The 15549-nt window shown below is 25.9% G+C and overlaps 2 protein-coding genes across 2 annotated transcripts; both read right to left on the reverse strand.

The window, feature by feature from the left end:
- Positions 1 to 131: 131 nt before the first annotated feature.
- PmUG01_12036300 (conserved Plasmodium protein, unknown function) lies at positions 132 to 9920 on the reverse strand (the record flags this gene model as incomplete). Its single annotated transcript, XM_029006568.1, is given in 5 exon segments — positions 132 to 416; positions 641 to 1219; positions 1736 to 2548; positions 2807 to 8239; positions 8253 to 9920. The coding sequence occupies 5 exon segments, from the start codon at positions 9918 to 9920 to the stop codon at positions 132 to 134; spliced, it is 8778 nt and encodes a 2925-aa protein (XP_028863044.1).
- Positions 9921 to 11686: 1766 nt separating this feature from the next.
- PmUG01_12036400 (proteasome subunit beta type-7, putative) lies at positions 11687 to 12499 on the reverse strand (the record flags this gene model as incomplete). Its single annotated transcript, XM_029006569.1, has 1 exon — positions 11687 to 12499. One exon carries the CDS (start codon positions 12497 to 12499, stop codon positions 11687 to 11689), a length of 813 nt encoding a protein of 270 aa, XP_028863045.1.
- Between the last annotated feature and the right edge of the window lie 3050 nt (positions 12500 to 15549).

Here is a 15549-nt window from a genome sequence, read left to right on the forward strand (position 1 = left end):
TACAATAAAATAAAATATAGTATAGTACAGTATAACGTAATATAATATGTTACAGTTAAATACATTATAATAAAATAGAATACATTAAGGGGAAAAAAATACAGGTAATTATATATTTACTTCGACAAATGTCACTTAACAATTTTATTCCAGATATTTTTTAAGAAGTTGGGTAAATAATTATTTTTTAAGCAAACTCCCGTTAATTCAATAGATTTCCACTTTGAATAAATTAACAAATACAAAAAGCGCATATAATGTAAATTGTCCTTATTAAGATTCATTTTGTCGTTGTCCACTAATTTTACTACTAGTCTATTATTATCACAAGTTATGTAATTTTCCCGTATTAATTCTGCCAAGTCCCTATTTATGCTCTCAAACTCGTTTGAGTACAGCTTTAAAATGTGAAAATTCTGCCAAAGAAAAATCAAAAAATAAAAAAATATCAAACGATAAAAATATGAATATATGAAAATATGAAAAAAAAATTATACGCAGTTCTGGTGCTGCAGCATGTTCCCTTAACACGTTTGTCACTTTGCTCTCAACATTGTCCGTACAAAACTAACATGTGTATGTACTTTTACACAAATATATATATATACATACATGTATACGTTTGTGCAACCTTAATTACCGGGTGATGGTAGGAGCGGAAGTTAAAAATGTCATACTTTTCATCGTAGTTTATAAATTCTGCGTCTTTAAAAAAAATGAAAATATCCCCCTTTTTTAAAAGTACATCATCCTTGGTACTGTATTCTTCTTCACTTTTTCGTTCATATTTATATAAGTAATTAAATAAGTAATGGTTATTATTAGAATAATTCCTACTCGATTTGAAATTATTACTACTACTGATACTGTTGATGTTACTGCTCCTGTTACTGCTCCTGTTACTGCTATTGTTACTGCTATTGTTACTGCTATTGTTACCATTAATATTATTATTACTATTATTACCATCCATATCATATTTTTTATTATCATTATTTTTCTTTTCCTTCATGTCCGTATAACAGTACTCTACATGAATCATCTTTTTATATATTTCTCTTTCCTTGTACTCAAAGTCCTTTTTATAAGCTGAAACTAAAAAATCTGGAGATACCATTGAAATGCTTATGCAGCATAAATTTCCATTCGATGTTAGCAAAAAAATTTTGTAATACATAACTTTTTTATTATTCTCAGCACATCTGTAATCAACTACTTCCTACGAAGAAAAAATGAATAAAACGTATGAAAATAGGTTTATACGTATGAGTATGTGTGCATATTTGTCTACACGTACATGTACATACATGCATATACATGTACAATATACATACACATAATAAATATTTAATTCGTAAGAACAAAAAAATGCTCTAAATATAATATTATTCCAAAAACCGGAGACGACTAATCGTATGATATTATCAAAGGAACTACACCAAGGCAGAATTTCGTAAAATTTTTTTTTTTCGATTTTTAACACTAAGGAAAAATCATGTTTTTTCTCTCATCAGTTTGTATTTTGCTTCATTTTATTTTGCTTCATTTTATTTTGCTTCATTTTATTTTGCTTCATTTTATTTTGCTTCATTTTATTTTGCTTCATTTTATTTTACTGCATTTTATTTTGCTGCATTTTGTTTTGCTGCATTTTGTTTTGCTGCATTTTGTTTTGATGCATTTTGTTTTGATGCATTCTTTTTACTCCATTTTTCTTGCTTCCTTTTTTCGTTACCTTAATTTCTACGTCCGTATAATGAACTATCAGTCCCGAGACAGTATAAAAATTCCCTCTAATCAGATCAAAGCACAAATTCTTAGCATTACCATATAACTTTACATAGTTTTTGAAAAGGTCCATATGCGTTCTTGATAATACAGGTATTTTAAAAACATTTGTATAAATAAAAGGTGGGTATACCCCTTCCGTCTCTTCTGTCGCCTTTCCCATATGTTCCACTTCGTACCTGTTATTACTACTATTAGCACCATTTCTATTATTACTACTATTAGCACCATTTCTATTATTACTACTATTAGCACCATTTCTATTATTACTACTATTAGTACCATTACTGTTATTACTACTATTAGTACCATTACTGTTATTACCTTCTTCCTTTACTGACACACAACTCCTTTTAGTTAACGCCCTATGAAGAGCATCAAATAATTTACTTTTATAATTGCAATTAAAATTAATATGCGTTAAGTGAGTTGCTTGAAAAACAATAGGTGTGAACTGTGAACGTTTTGAAAAGGTGCTACTGAAATATTTTAAATAATTATCATAATCACTACAGGAAGTAGCATCGCTGTTTTTTCTGTCTTCTTTTAAAAAAAGAGATTCAAATATATCATAATTTAATGGATTCTTCATATAGTTAACTCTTTTACTTCCTTGGAATATGTTATACATAAAATCATCCAATATATGCTCTTCGGAATATTTTCTAAATTTATAATTTCTATTTGATTTTTGAACAAAGACATTAAATAGTTGAATGCGGCTACCTTTGCACAAATTTTCATATGTTTCATGATCAATCTGGAAAAACGGACAGAAAAAATAAAATAAAATAAAATAAATAATCACACAGTAAAACAAAATTGCATAAAATAAAGGAAAACAACAACAACACAGTAAAACATAATGGTGTAAAATAAAGGGAAATAATTATATCACAGTAAAACAAAATAAACATAATAATTAATTTATTTCCATATAGCATGTAACGACCATATGTACACGTATGCACATGTGCGCGTTTTTGCGCAAATGCTGAGAGACCTTAAATATTTTAACTTGGCACAATGAATTTATTATTTGCTCTATTTTGTCATCGAAGATTGCCTCATCCTTTATTTTTTCGGAGGAAGCGAAATCTATGGCTTGTAGTGTGCAAAAAGTAGTTGCCTCGAGATACATACTCAACTCATTTTTTAATTTTTGATATTTACTATTCTCTTGTATGTTGTTTTCTTGAAAATTTTGTTCATGATAGAACTTTGTCAATTCATTTTTTAAATTATAAACAATCTTTTCATAAATAGTACTATTTAAAAGAAAATATTTTTTCCTTGTTTGGTCATAAAACCCATAGGAAAAATCACTCTTACTTATAATTATTACATCAATATAAAAACAATAATTTCCAAAATCTTGGATACTCCTAATTCTTTTAGCTTTATATTTTGATAATCCTATTTTCAACTCATTTTTCTTGTCAATATTTATTAAGTCATTACTAGAAAGGGTGAAGAAATGTCCTTTTTTTAAATTTATATTTCCACTTTCTTCTTGTATGTTATTTGACATATCAAAAGAATTAATTTTTAAAATATTACCTTCTCTAATTTTACGACCAATTAATAAATTTTTTAAATGGTCATCTCTTAACTTACAATAGATGTAATCAAAGTTGTCACTTAAAATTAGCATATACTCATGTTTTTCTCCTTCTTCCTTTTCACCCGCTTCCTGCTTTTCACTCGCTTCCTGCTTTTCACCTGCTTTCTGCTTTTCACCCGCTTCCTGCTTTTCACCTGCTTCCTGCTTTTCACCCGCTTCCTCCTTTTCATCCGCTTCCTCCTTTTCATCCGCTTCCTCCTTTTCTTCCCCTTCCTCCTTTTCTCCCGCTTCTTCCCCTTCTTCTTTTTTCTTTATACTAATAATTTTTTCCACTCGTACATTTACAGGCACCTTATACGACAAGCTGTTGTCTTGTATTAATTGTAAAATACACTTCTTTTTTTTTTTCTTTTCTTCAATATATTTTTTTAACAACTTAAACATAAACTCAATAGGTGAAGGTGGTTCGACTTCATCAATACTTTTAATTATCATCATCATCATCGAATAATTATTTTTTTTTATTTTATCATCTTCCCTTTTTTCTGAATTCCATTCATCCACATCGGACACGCCAAACCATTCATCGCATGTGCTGCTGTAACCATCATTCGCTTTGTCGTACATTTCGCTGTTCTTACTTGTCTTACTACAATGTACAATTTCACTACCTTTTGCTGCTTCACTTTGCGAACGTGTGCTTGCACCCATGAATGCACTTCCGTTTACTTCTTCGCGAAATTTATATTTGTCATCACAAGTATAATTGTAAATTTCCTTTCCTTTTCGTACTCCTCCATTATTGTAGGTCCCAATTTTTACTCCATCCTCTTGGGAACCTACATAATCATTAGAATTAGAATTACTGCCGCTATTGTCATTAGCACTAGTATTATTCACATTATGACGATTCCAATCCCTATTTCCCATATTTTCGCTCAAAAAGACGTTTTTTCCATTCAGATATGCTTGGATAAATTTCTTGTAATGGGATTTAGAATCTACTATGTTGTTAAAACCATATTTGTAGTCTCCATTCATACCAATAAACTCCTTCTTCATACTTGTATACTTTCCTTTCAACTCCTTTTTATATTTACGTATTAATTCTGTAGTTATTATTTTATATTTTTTTGAAAACCAAGTAAAATCATAAGCATCAAATATATTCATCTGTTTTGTTATTAATATAAAGAGTTCATAAAGTACATTCATATCAGATACATAATATTCATTCTTCTCTATATTTTTAAAAAAATATAAATAATCATTATTAAACCAATTAAATGTATATGGACTTTTATTTTCATTTATGAACATTAAGGTGTTTTTCACCATACTCCTATTTTTTAACTTTTTATTTTTTGACAAACAGACAAATATATCTTTTATTAATTTTAAATAATTTCTTACATTCATATTTAAATCTAGTTCTTTATTCGTATTATTATTATTACTGCTATTAATGAGTTCTACAATCTCGGTTTCCTTTGTTTCGTTGTTTATCTTACGTTTCCTTGGGTTAATAAATTTCTTTTTCTTACTTTTTACATTATTATTTAATTTTTTTATTCCTTCCTTTTTTCGTAAAATAGTATTATCGCCCAAAAATATGCCATCATCACTGCCACTACTGCTACCACTGCTGCCACCTATATTGCCATCAGTACTGCTATTATTGCAACACTCCTTTTTAAATGTTTGTACTTTTTTCATAATTTCATTATATCCTTCTGATTCGTATAATTCCTGTTCCTTTACTACCCATCCCTCACACACTTCTATAATATTACTTTTATATAAGGAAGCAATTTTTTCTAAATTCTTTTTTGTGACATACTTCGAATAGATGCTTCTATTCTCCTTAGAATCAACAGCTTCTTGATCATCTAAAAATAAACCTCCAAATTTTCTTTTTTTTTTTGATATATTCCCTACATCATGAAGGACATTCGTTACTTTTGTTTTATTTATTTTTTCAACATGTATATAATTATCCTCATTATTTAATGCGCTCTTTACCTTCTTGTATGTTTTTTCATTTGTGTATTCCTCTTCTTCTTTCTCTGATATGTATAACACTAGAGAACCACAGGTTGCCTCGTTTTTCTCCTTAAACATAATTTCATTACAATTTTCAGAAGTAATATTTGCTTCAATTTTTTCAATTTTTTCAATTTTTTCGTTTTTTTCATTTTTATCAATTTTTTCATTTTTATCATTTTTATCAATTTTTTCATTTTTATCATTTTTATCAATTTTTTCATTTTTTCCACATTTTTTAATATTTTTAACATTTTCTGTATATCCTTCCTTCTCCTCAAAATCGTCGCTAAATAGCTTGTTTCTCATTTCTTCTAATATATCCTTATTTATACTTGCTTCTCTTCCTGAGGCATAAGTAAATGAACCATTGTGGTCATTATTTACGTTCATACTTGTTTCAATCGCTTCGTTATCATCATCATCAAATAGTCTATGTCTCATTTCTTTTAATATATCTTTATTTATGCTAATTGCTTTTCCTGAGGCATACGTAAATGAACTGTTCAGCGCACCACCTACGTTTATATTTCTATCACACGCTTCCTTATTATCATCATCAAATAGCCTATGCCTCATTTCATTTAAAATATTTTTATTTATTTTAACTTCTTTTCCGGATGCATATGTAAATGAACTGTTCAGCACACCACCTACGTTTATATTTCTATCACTCGCTTCGTTGTTGTCATCATTAAATAGTCTTTGTCTCATTTCATTTAAAATATTTTTATTAATGCTAACTTCTTTTCCGGAAGCATACATAAATGACCTATTCGCCTTATTATTTATGTCGCATGTGTAATTCTTACTGTATAATTGTAAATAGTCTATTTCACTTTCTTCATTTGGAACTGTATTTTTATTACATGAACTGTTCATATCATTACATCCTACTATTCTACTATTTATTAAATTATCATTCTTTATGTTAATTTCTGTTCCTAAAGGATAAGTAACTGATACATTTAACTTATTATTTATGTTAACATTCCCATTATACGAACTGCTATTTTCATCTAATGTTATATTTCTTATTCTATTTAAGGTGTCTTTATTTAAACTAACACTTTTTTCTGAACCATATACAAACGATAAATTATTTTTCAAATTGTTTAAATTCTTATTTACATCGTAACCATCCATAAATTCAAGGATTTCACCTTTTTTCAAATTATCAAAAACACAATGTTGTTCATTTGCCTCAGTATCTTTTTCCTTATCAGTTATTTTATCGTAAATTTCGAAAAACTCATCCACTTTTTTACTTTTTATATTTTCATTTTTCAAATAAATCTCTAAAAACTCATCATCCTTGTCATTTTTGTCACTCTGCGCAATTCCATTAATTTTGTTGTAAATTTCTAAAAATTCGTCTTTTGGGCTTTCAACCTTATTAGTCGAGCATTTATTGTGATTACTATTGCTATTACTGTGAGAGTTGATGTTGTAGTTGATGTTGCAGTTGCTATTGTAGTTGCTATTGTAGTTGCTATTGCAGTTGCTATCGTAGTTGCTATTGCAGTTGCTATCGTAGTTGCTATTGCAGTTACTGTTACTATGACTGCTATTTTTACAATTGCTGTTACTACTCCTTTTAATATTCCCTTTACTATTAGCACAATCATAAATGTCCAAAAACTCATCGATTTCATTTTCTTTCCGTTTATCTATAACTTCGCTTTTATCATAAATCTCCAAAAATTCGTATAATCCATTTGGCTGTCCTTTTGCATAACTGTCAATCCCGCTTGGTTTTAAATTAAGGTGTTTATTGCGTGAAATACTGATGCGGCTGTCTTCTACATAATATTTTGCACGCGTAAACATTTCTTTATCCTCGTTATTATTCCTTTTATTACTATTACTCCAATTATTCTTATTATTACATGTATTACTGCTATAATTATCACCATAATTATTATTATTACTGTTTAATATTACTTCATTATGCTTTATTTCGTTAAAATTATTTTTTAAAAGCAGCTCTTCTGCTAAAACGAGTAAGGGCCTATCTTCAACATTTTCATTCGCAATTTGCATATCATCCATTTTATTTGGAAACCCATAATTTATCTCGTTCAAAATATGATCATTAACTAACTGTGTCATATCTTTGTTTAACTTATCTTCATTTTTTTTATAACCTTCAGAAGTTACTTTTATTTTATTATTATTAAATTTACTTGTTAAAATATTATTTGTTAATACATGGTCATACGTAGTTGACTTTTTTAATAGGTCCATATGTACGTTCTTTTTCTCATTATATACATTTTTTTTGTTATTTTGATCACAAGTACTTTCATATATATTACTTGTGTTCATGTGTGAATCTTTAATTTCGCAATTAATGTTTTTGTTAAAAAAATTATGCGAGTCTTTTTTTCCATAACAATAAATTGTATTTTTCGGGTTTGTATTTTTTTTTAAAATATTCACAAAATTATGACCGTTCATGTAAAAACATTTTTCATTTGATCCATTTTTTTCAAATAAAAAATCTTTCTTATTTGCAACTAAATTATAATCATAGCAATTTATACTTTCAACTAAAGTCCTGTTTTTTTCCCCTGTATATATTACAGACTTTGTAAACTTATTTACATATGTCGAGGTGTGATTCTTACAAATATTATTATCACTACATTCCTCTCTATTTTTATTAAAATTATTTATGTACATGTTCATATTTTTTTTATTATAATAAATATTGCACACATATCCATTATATGAATTATCCTTTTCGTAAATATTAAGTAAACTATTCGTATAGGTCATATTTTCACTTATAACTCTATTTTCATCCGTTAAATGCATATCATAATTAATCAAATTTTCATTTTTTTTTTTTTTTTTTTTTCTTACTATGTGAATTATTAATACCGCTTTTACTGTCTTTCACATTTTCCCCCTCACTGTTGACAAGACAGTCGTAAGTACAAGAAAAAAAAGGGGTGTTATTATTCATTAACTGTTCATCAAAAGTTAACATTTTTTCTGAACATTTAATGCTCTTTTCGTGGTTGTTCATAATATTTTTATAATTTTGTTCCATTTTTTTATATATTACATCATTTTTTTCCACTTCTTTCATATGTGGACAATTTAATGTTTCTTCACCTTCTCCCAACGTGCAAATATTTCCCTGTTCATGTAAATTTGTATGCTTCTCATTAATCTTATTTTTTACAAAAGTGGATGAAACATTCTGATATTTTGAGAAATTATATGGCCTATTCTCACATTTTGTACAATTATATGACCTACTCTCACTTTTTGTAAAATTGTAAGGGTCGTTCCCACTTTTGTTTCTCATATAGGTAGTTTTTTCGATTGAGTTGTCCCTTAAATTACTTTCAATACAATTAAAATGTGCATCATAACTATCAAATTCTTTACTTAAAAAAGTATCGATATCCCTGTTATAATTTAATAAGCTATTCTCATGTTGCGATTCCATAAATGTGTCAAACTTCACCTTAGTACATGGACTCTCTGTGGGGATATCATAAAATTCTTCATTATTTTCCATTTTGCACACACAATTTTTATAATAATTTCCCCTAAATATTTCACTTTTATTATTTCGTTTAAAAATATTAGCTTCGTTATTATTGCTGCACTTAATGTTTAAAGAATAAGAAGTATCGTTTAATTTTGAATCCTTGCACTTAAGTAAATTATCTGCACTATGTGATTCATTAAGTAAAATTTCTTTTTCTTCAATACATTTTTTTTTATGGATGATATCTAAACTGTTAAAATCTTTAGACTTTCTTTTATTATAGCTTGTATTGTTTTCATCTTTAATAAATGCATTACTATTTGTATTAACATGATTAAAAGCATTAACGTTATTTAACAAATTATTACTATTAATATATTTGGGAATATACGCAGAAATATTATTTCTTATGTAATGTTTATTATTTTCTGTACTGTTCATTTCGCACCCACAGACTATATCATTTGTCTTATTCATTTTGCTTTTGTCATTTCCGTTGTTTCTGATGTTACATATATTCATGTGAATATTATTATGTATATTTCTAATATCCTTTACATTGCATTTATTTATCTTAAAATTGCTTATGCCCCTTACATTAGCAAAAGTGTTTAGAATACTACCAATATTACAAAAATTGTCAATTTTATCGCAAAAAATATTTACATTATTGTGAATACACAAACAGATATTACTGTTTTGTTCATTTTTAGCATTATACTCATTAAACTCTTTAGATTCGTCGGATTTATCATTTTTATCATATTCGTTATGGTTATATTCATTATATTTGTCATATTCGTTATGGTTATATTCATTATATTTGCCATATTCGTTATGGTTGTTATATTCGTCATATTCATCATATTCGTTATGGTTGTTATATTCGTTATATTCCTTATAGTTGATACATTCGTTATATTCGTCATATTCGTTAAAGTTGTTATATTCGTTAGATTCATTTTTTATTTTGTTATCCCTTATTGGTGTATCAGCATCAAATTTATTAGTACTCATTTTACTTAACTATTAAACATTTCTTTAAAAGGGGGCACGGTAAAAAAAAAATTAAAAAAGAAAAAAGAAGAAAAGAAAAGAAAAATCATTTTACTTAAGCTTCTTATTCCTACTTCCGTTATAAAATTCTTTATTAGTGCACACACCATAGCATGAACACTGTACTTAATTTGTCTTTGCAATTTAGTTCTATTATTTATTTTAAATTAGAAAAGTTATATTTTTATTTTACGTCAACTATTTAAAAAAAATATATATTTTTTTATTCCAACAAAACAATTTTGTATTTTTTCGCCATTTTTTCGTCATATTTTCATCATTTTTACATCATTTTCTCCATTTTGTAATTTATGCTTATTCGTTAATGTACTTTTTGAACCATTTACACATAGTAGTTTCCAATTCGATCAATTTGAATGAAAATAATAAAAACTGTCATATATATAAAGCCCAATTACACAACTGTTTATCCTTTCACATTCTCGCTTATAAATAAAATGTGAACAACACTGATATATTTCATGTATTTATTTATTCATTTATTGTTATTTTTTTTTTTTTTTTTTTTTTTTCATCTTTTTCATTTTAGAATATACTTATTATCATGCTGTAAATTATCTTTGTATTCAGTTTTCAAAAAAAAATATAAATAAATATTTTATTTACAACAATGGATACTTTTGTATTTTTTTCTCCATGGAACATCCATTTTTCTAATAAAAAAAAAAAAATATTTCTCGTTAGTTGCTTTTCAGATGAAAACTAATAAAAAGGGGAAAAAAAAAAATATAACATTAATTAATAAATTAAATTCAAAGCACATAATAACTCAAAATTGTGTAACTAATTTTAGGAAATTATTATACTTTGTTCTTAACATTATTTTTCATTTTTCAAAATTGTAATGTATACTCCAATATATTTTTATTCTACATATGTATGCAAATATGTATATATGTATTAATACTTTTTTAGTGTTTTTTTTTTTTTTTTTTTTTTTTTTTATACCTTTTGACATTTAGTTCAAATAAAAAGACAACAAAAGTAGAAAGTGTCTTCAATAATATTCACTGTACTGAGTGCTTTATTCAAATTTGCTAATATTAATATTAAAAAATTCGTTAATCTTTTAAATGATTATGAATACTGCTGGGGTGCTCAATAAAAATAAAAAAAACAAAAACATAAAAAAACAAAGTAAAATAATATAGATGTTCGCGTTCACTACAGAGCGCGCTCTTTCGAGGGGGGGTAATCTTTTAGTTATCTGAATATTTGATATATTCTTCCTTTTTGCATTCAAAATGTATCCTACACTTATGTGCATATATGTACATACACAATCATATTAATATTTCCATTTTTCTTTTTTCCTTTTAAAATTAAAATATACATTTAGGGGGTCGAAACAATTGCTAAAAGGTTTTTATTTGCTCGTAATAATATCAATATATACTTTTTTAAAATTAGAAGTCTTTATATAAGTTTTTTATATAAAAAAGAGAAAAATTGTACCCAAATTTTTTTTTTAATCGAGTAGTTATAATTTCAAATTAAAAAAAAAAAAAAAAAAAAGTTGTGGAAGGGGTGGTGAAAACATGGTAGCAAAATGGTGGAAAAATATTATAATTATAAATTAAATAAAAAAGAAAAATTTTACTGCAATATTTACAAAATCAACATGATGAAAGAAAAAGGAAAAGAAACAATGAAAAGGTCCTGTACATAAAAAATAATAAAATCTTATGTACTAAAGACATTCCAGCCTACGAGTCTTCCACAGTAATGTATTTTTTTATATTTTCAATTTTTTCACACAAAACAGGTGTAGTTCCTTTTGGGTAAATGGTTGGATGAGGTAAATGATATAATCGAACATTTGGTTGCTTATATGATCTCAAATGTTGCGAACCATCTTTTGTTATTATACATATGTCTACATTTCCACCAGAACCTAAATCATTAAATATACCTGCACATATAGCTTCACACACAAGTTCTTTTCCTTCATCTATGGTCATATTATCCCTATACTTTGCTTCTAACACAGCCATAGCACTTAGAGATCCTGATCCTAAGGCAGTAAAAGGTAATAAACATGAAGATCCGTGAGGATGTATACCATATAATTGTGGTCCAGTAACATCAACTCCACCTAATACTATTGCACATACTTTGTATCCTTGATATTTAAATAATTCTTGAGTTAACCTTGATACACACATGGCTACTCTTGGTTGTGAGTTGGTATTTAAACGATGCAATTCAACATTATGTTGTAACCATAAAGTAGTATGTTCTAAATCACCAGCTACACCTGCACCTGCGCAGTAGATATTTTTACTTATAAAATGTAATTTACTACAATTTTTATCAGCAACTATCGGTCCTTCTGTTGCTCTTGTATCAGCTCCCAAAATAACTGCATTTTGACAAATAAGTCCACATATAGTTGTTCCTGTTTTACGAAACTGGGGAAATGTTATTCCTTTTTCTTTTAAAATTTCATTTCTTCTTAGATTTTCAAAATTATATCCTCCGTTTTCTTCTTTTAGAACATTTATATATTCCAGTTTCATGATTACTTGAAATCGTATTTTTTTATATAATGTTATAACAAAAATATTTTCCCAAATTATTATCTTTATATTACTTATTCGTTACTATTTTTTTTTTTTTTCGTGGAATGTTTGTCCAAATTTTAAAAGAAATTACCATCAAGCTGTTTGATAGTCGAACTATTTTATGTTCTCAATTTGAAAAGTTCTTTTCAATATGCATATGCACAAATTCCTTTTTAAAAAATATGATCCACAAATGTGTTCATGTATTTAATATATATATATATATGTACATATGTATAGATATATTATATTTTTTTTTTTTTTTTGAGGTTACTAAAAGAACGTTTATCTGAAATTATTTGCAAGTTTTAATTTAGTGGTTTGAAATGAAATTTATATTCGTCGGTTTTATTAACATATATACGTACATACATACGAACATATATATACGTACATATGCTATGTACACAATGAGTTTCTTTTTTTTCATCTGACAAACTAATTTTATGCTTTCAAAAGAACATATTTTAAGCGTAATTAAAAATTAACTATTACCTTTAAATACCATTCCTGCGTAGAAAATAATGTTCCAGTGAATCATTTTTTGATCAGTATAATGGTTACATAGTTATTAAAATGGAGAAAATAAATTTTTTTTTTTTTTTATTAACAAAAATGTACACTCAGAATAATTGGTAAAAAAGCGTACAATATTTTATGCGTTGAGTTTTTTTTTTTTTGAAAGTTTGTGCAAAATTTTTTTTCCCCTCCTTGTGCACATTTAAGTAACATATAAGCTGTTTAGTTGAATTAAATTTCGGGGCTTTAATAGAAAAAAAAAACATTCTCAAGGACATAAAATTAGGAATTAAAGGAGATTTTCTTCATATGTTCATATTGTTAAGGAGCCTTTGTTATATATATATATATATATATATATATATATATATATATATATATATATATATATATAATATATGTATTTTGTATTTGCGTAAAAGTTTATTTGTCATTTGTTAAGTTGGTGACCGTTCTCTCATATTTGTGCAAACGGAGGGGGGGGAAAAAAAAAGTAAAAATAATTATAATTATAATTAAAATTATAATAATATGTATAGTTATTTGATGCAATGTGTTAAATCTTATAATTTTTATAATTAAGCTTTTAATTTCTCCAGGAATATTTTAATTTGTTAAAATATGATAAGTTTAAAGTAAAACAACAGTAATTTGAATTTCATGGGCGTGTCCATAGTAGTGTTTGTATATGTGTACCACCATGCGCATTCACAAACAAGTATGTATAAACGTATATATATGTATGTGTTCGTATATATATATATATATATATATGTTTATATATATATGTATAATTTATATGTTTATATATGTATGTAAATACATTTTACCATCAACTGTTTGTGACTTTTTCTTACACCTGTTATGCTGTGCGAATAAAAAAAAAAAAAAACATATTTTATTCGCGAGCATACACATCTCTATGAAGTATTAAAAATTTTGTCTTTCAAAAAAATACGTGCGCTATTCGTTATTACATGGATATATATATAAAAACATAATTTTTCTTTTTATTTATTTTATTTCATTTTTTTTTTTTTTTTATACTAAGGAATCCTTTTTTAGCTAGGAAGAATACATGCTATCGTAAGTCAATGATGCAAAACTATCAGCCTTTTTTTCTATTTTTTTTTTTTTTTTCATAAATAAAAAGAAGTGAACAGTAAGCTGTTTTTATTAACAGGACATGTAAATTTTTTATCCAGAAAAAAAAAAAAAAAAAAACAATGCACGACTTTTTTATTACCTGTTAATATTTTTCGTACATTTGTATTTTCTTTATTTTTTGAATTTACGATGTTTTTTCTTTAAAAAAAAAAACAAAAAATACTAACATAAAAAAAAAAAAAAAAAGACAATATCCTTTTTTAAGAAAGAAAAATAAGAAAATTCGTAACATTGTTAAATTATTATAAAGTGAATAAATTATTGAATATTTTGTGTAATTAAATTCTTTTTACACTTAATGAAAAACGTTTCATTTTTTTGATTGTAATAATAATTATATACACTTAATGCATCCTTCTTTTTTTTTTTTTATTTGAATTTGCCATAAGAGAGTTCAAAAAAAAAAAAAAAAAAAATCTTTATTAATGAAATGTCTAAATCTTTTTTGTTCTTTGCAAAATGATATTATGATTAAGGTTTCTTTTTTTTTTTTTTAATTATCTTTTAAAGTTTTCTCCTTTATGCGAGATTTTTTTTTTTTTTTCCCCCCCACACCCCGTGTGTAATTATATACATATATATATATATATATATATAATCCCACTTTTGCATTTTAAAAAAAAATTGAAAACTTTATTAACCTAGGAATTCGTGTTTATGAGTAATTCATTTGTGATATGAACGTATTAAGTGCGTAAATTTTTTATTTTACATATATATATTTATATGTACATATATATTCATATACATACACATTCATATGCATACACATTCATATGCATACACATTCATATGCATATACATTCATATGCATATACATTCATATGCATACACATTCATATGCATACACATTCATATGCATACACATTCATATGCATATACATAAATATTCATTTTTATATACATATATATATATATATATGTATGTATGCGTTTTATACATTTTGCGGAAACTATTTGAATTTCGCTTATATATATGTTTAAAAAAATATATCTTATTTTTAACATGCTATTTACTACTTATGATATATATATTTACATAATTTAAAAAAATTAGAAAATGCTTACATTGTGTTTTTTTACCAATTTGCACATACATATGCATATGATACATTTGCTTATATGAATGTAGAATTTTTAATTAATGAACTCTGAATACAGTTTACGTATTATATATATGTTATATCTTCCCCTTTATTTTTATGTCTCCATTATCATTTTGTGCTATAATTGACACTGTATTATACCTTATTATGACTTTTTTATATAAGAAGATATTGCTGTTAAAGTACAAATGACAAAGTGAGTGAATAAGCGAA

Source organism: Plasmodium malariae (assembly GCF_900090045.1).
Source record: "Plasmodium malariae genome assembly, chromosome: 12".
Taxonomy (NCBI): Eukaryota; Apicomplexa; class Aconoidasida; order Haemosporida; family Plasmodiidae; genus Plasmodium; species Plasmodium malariae.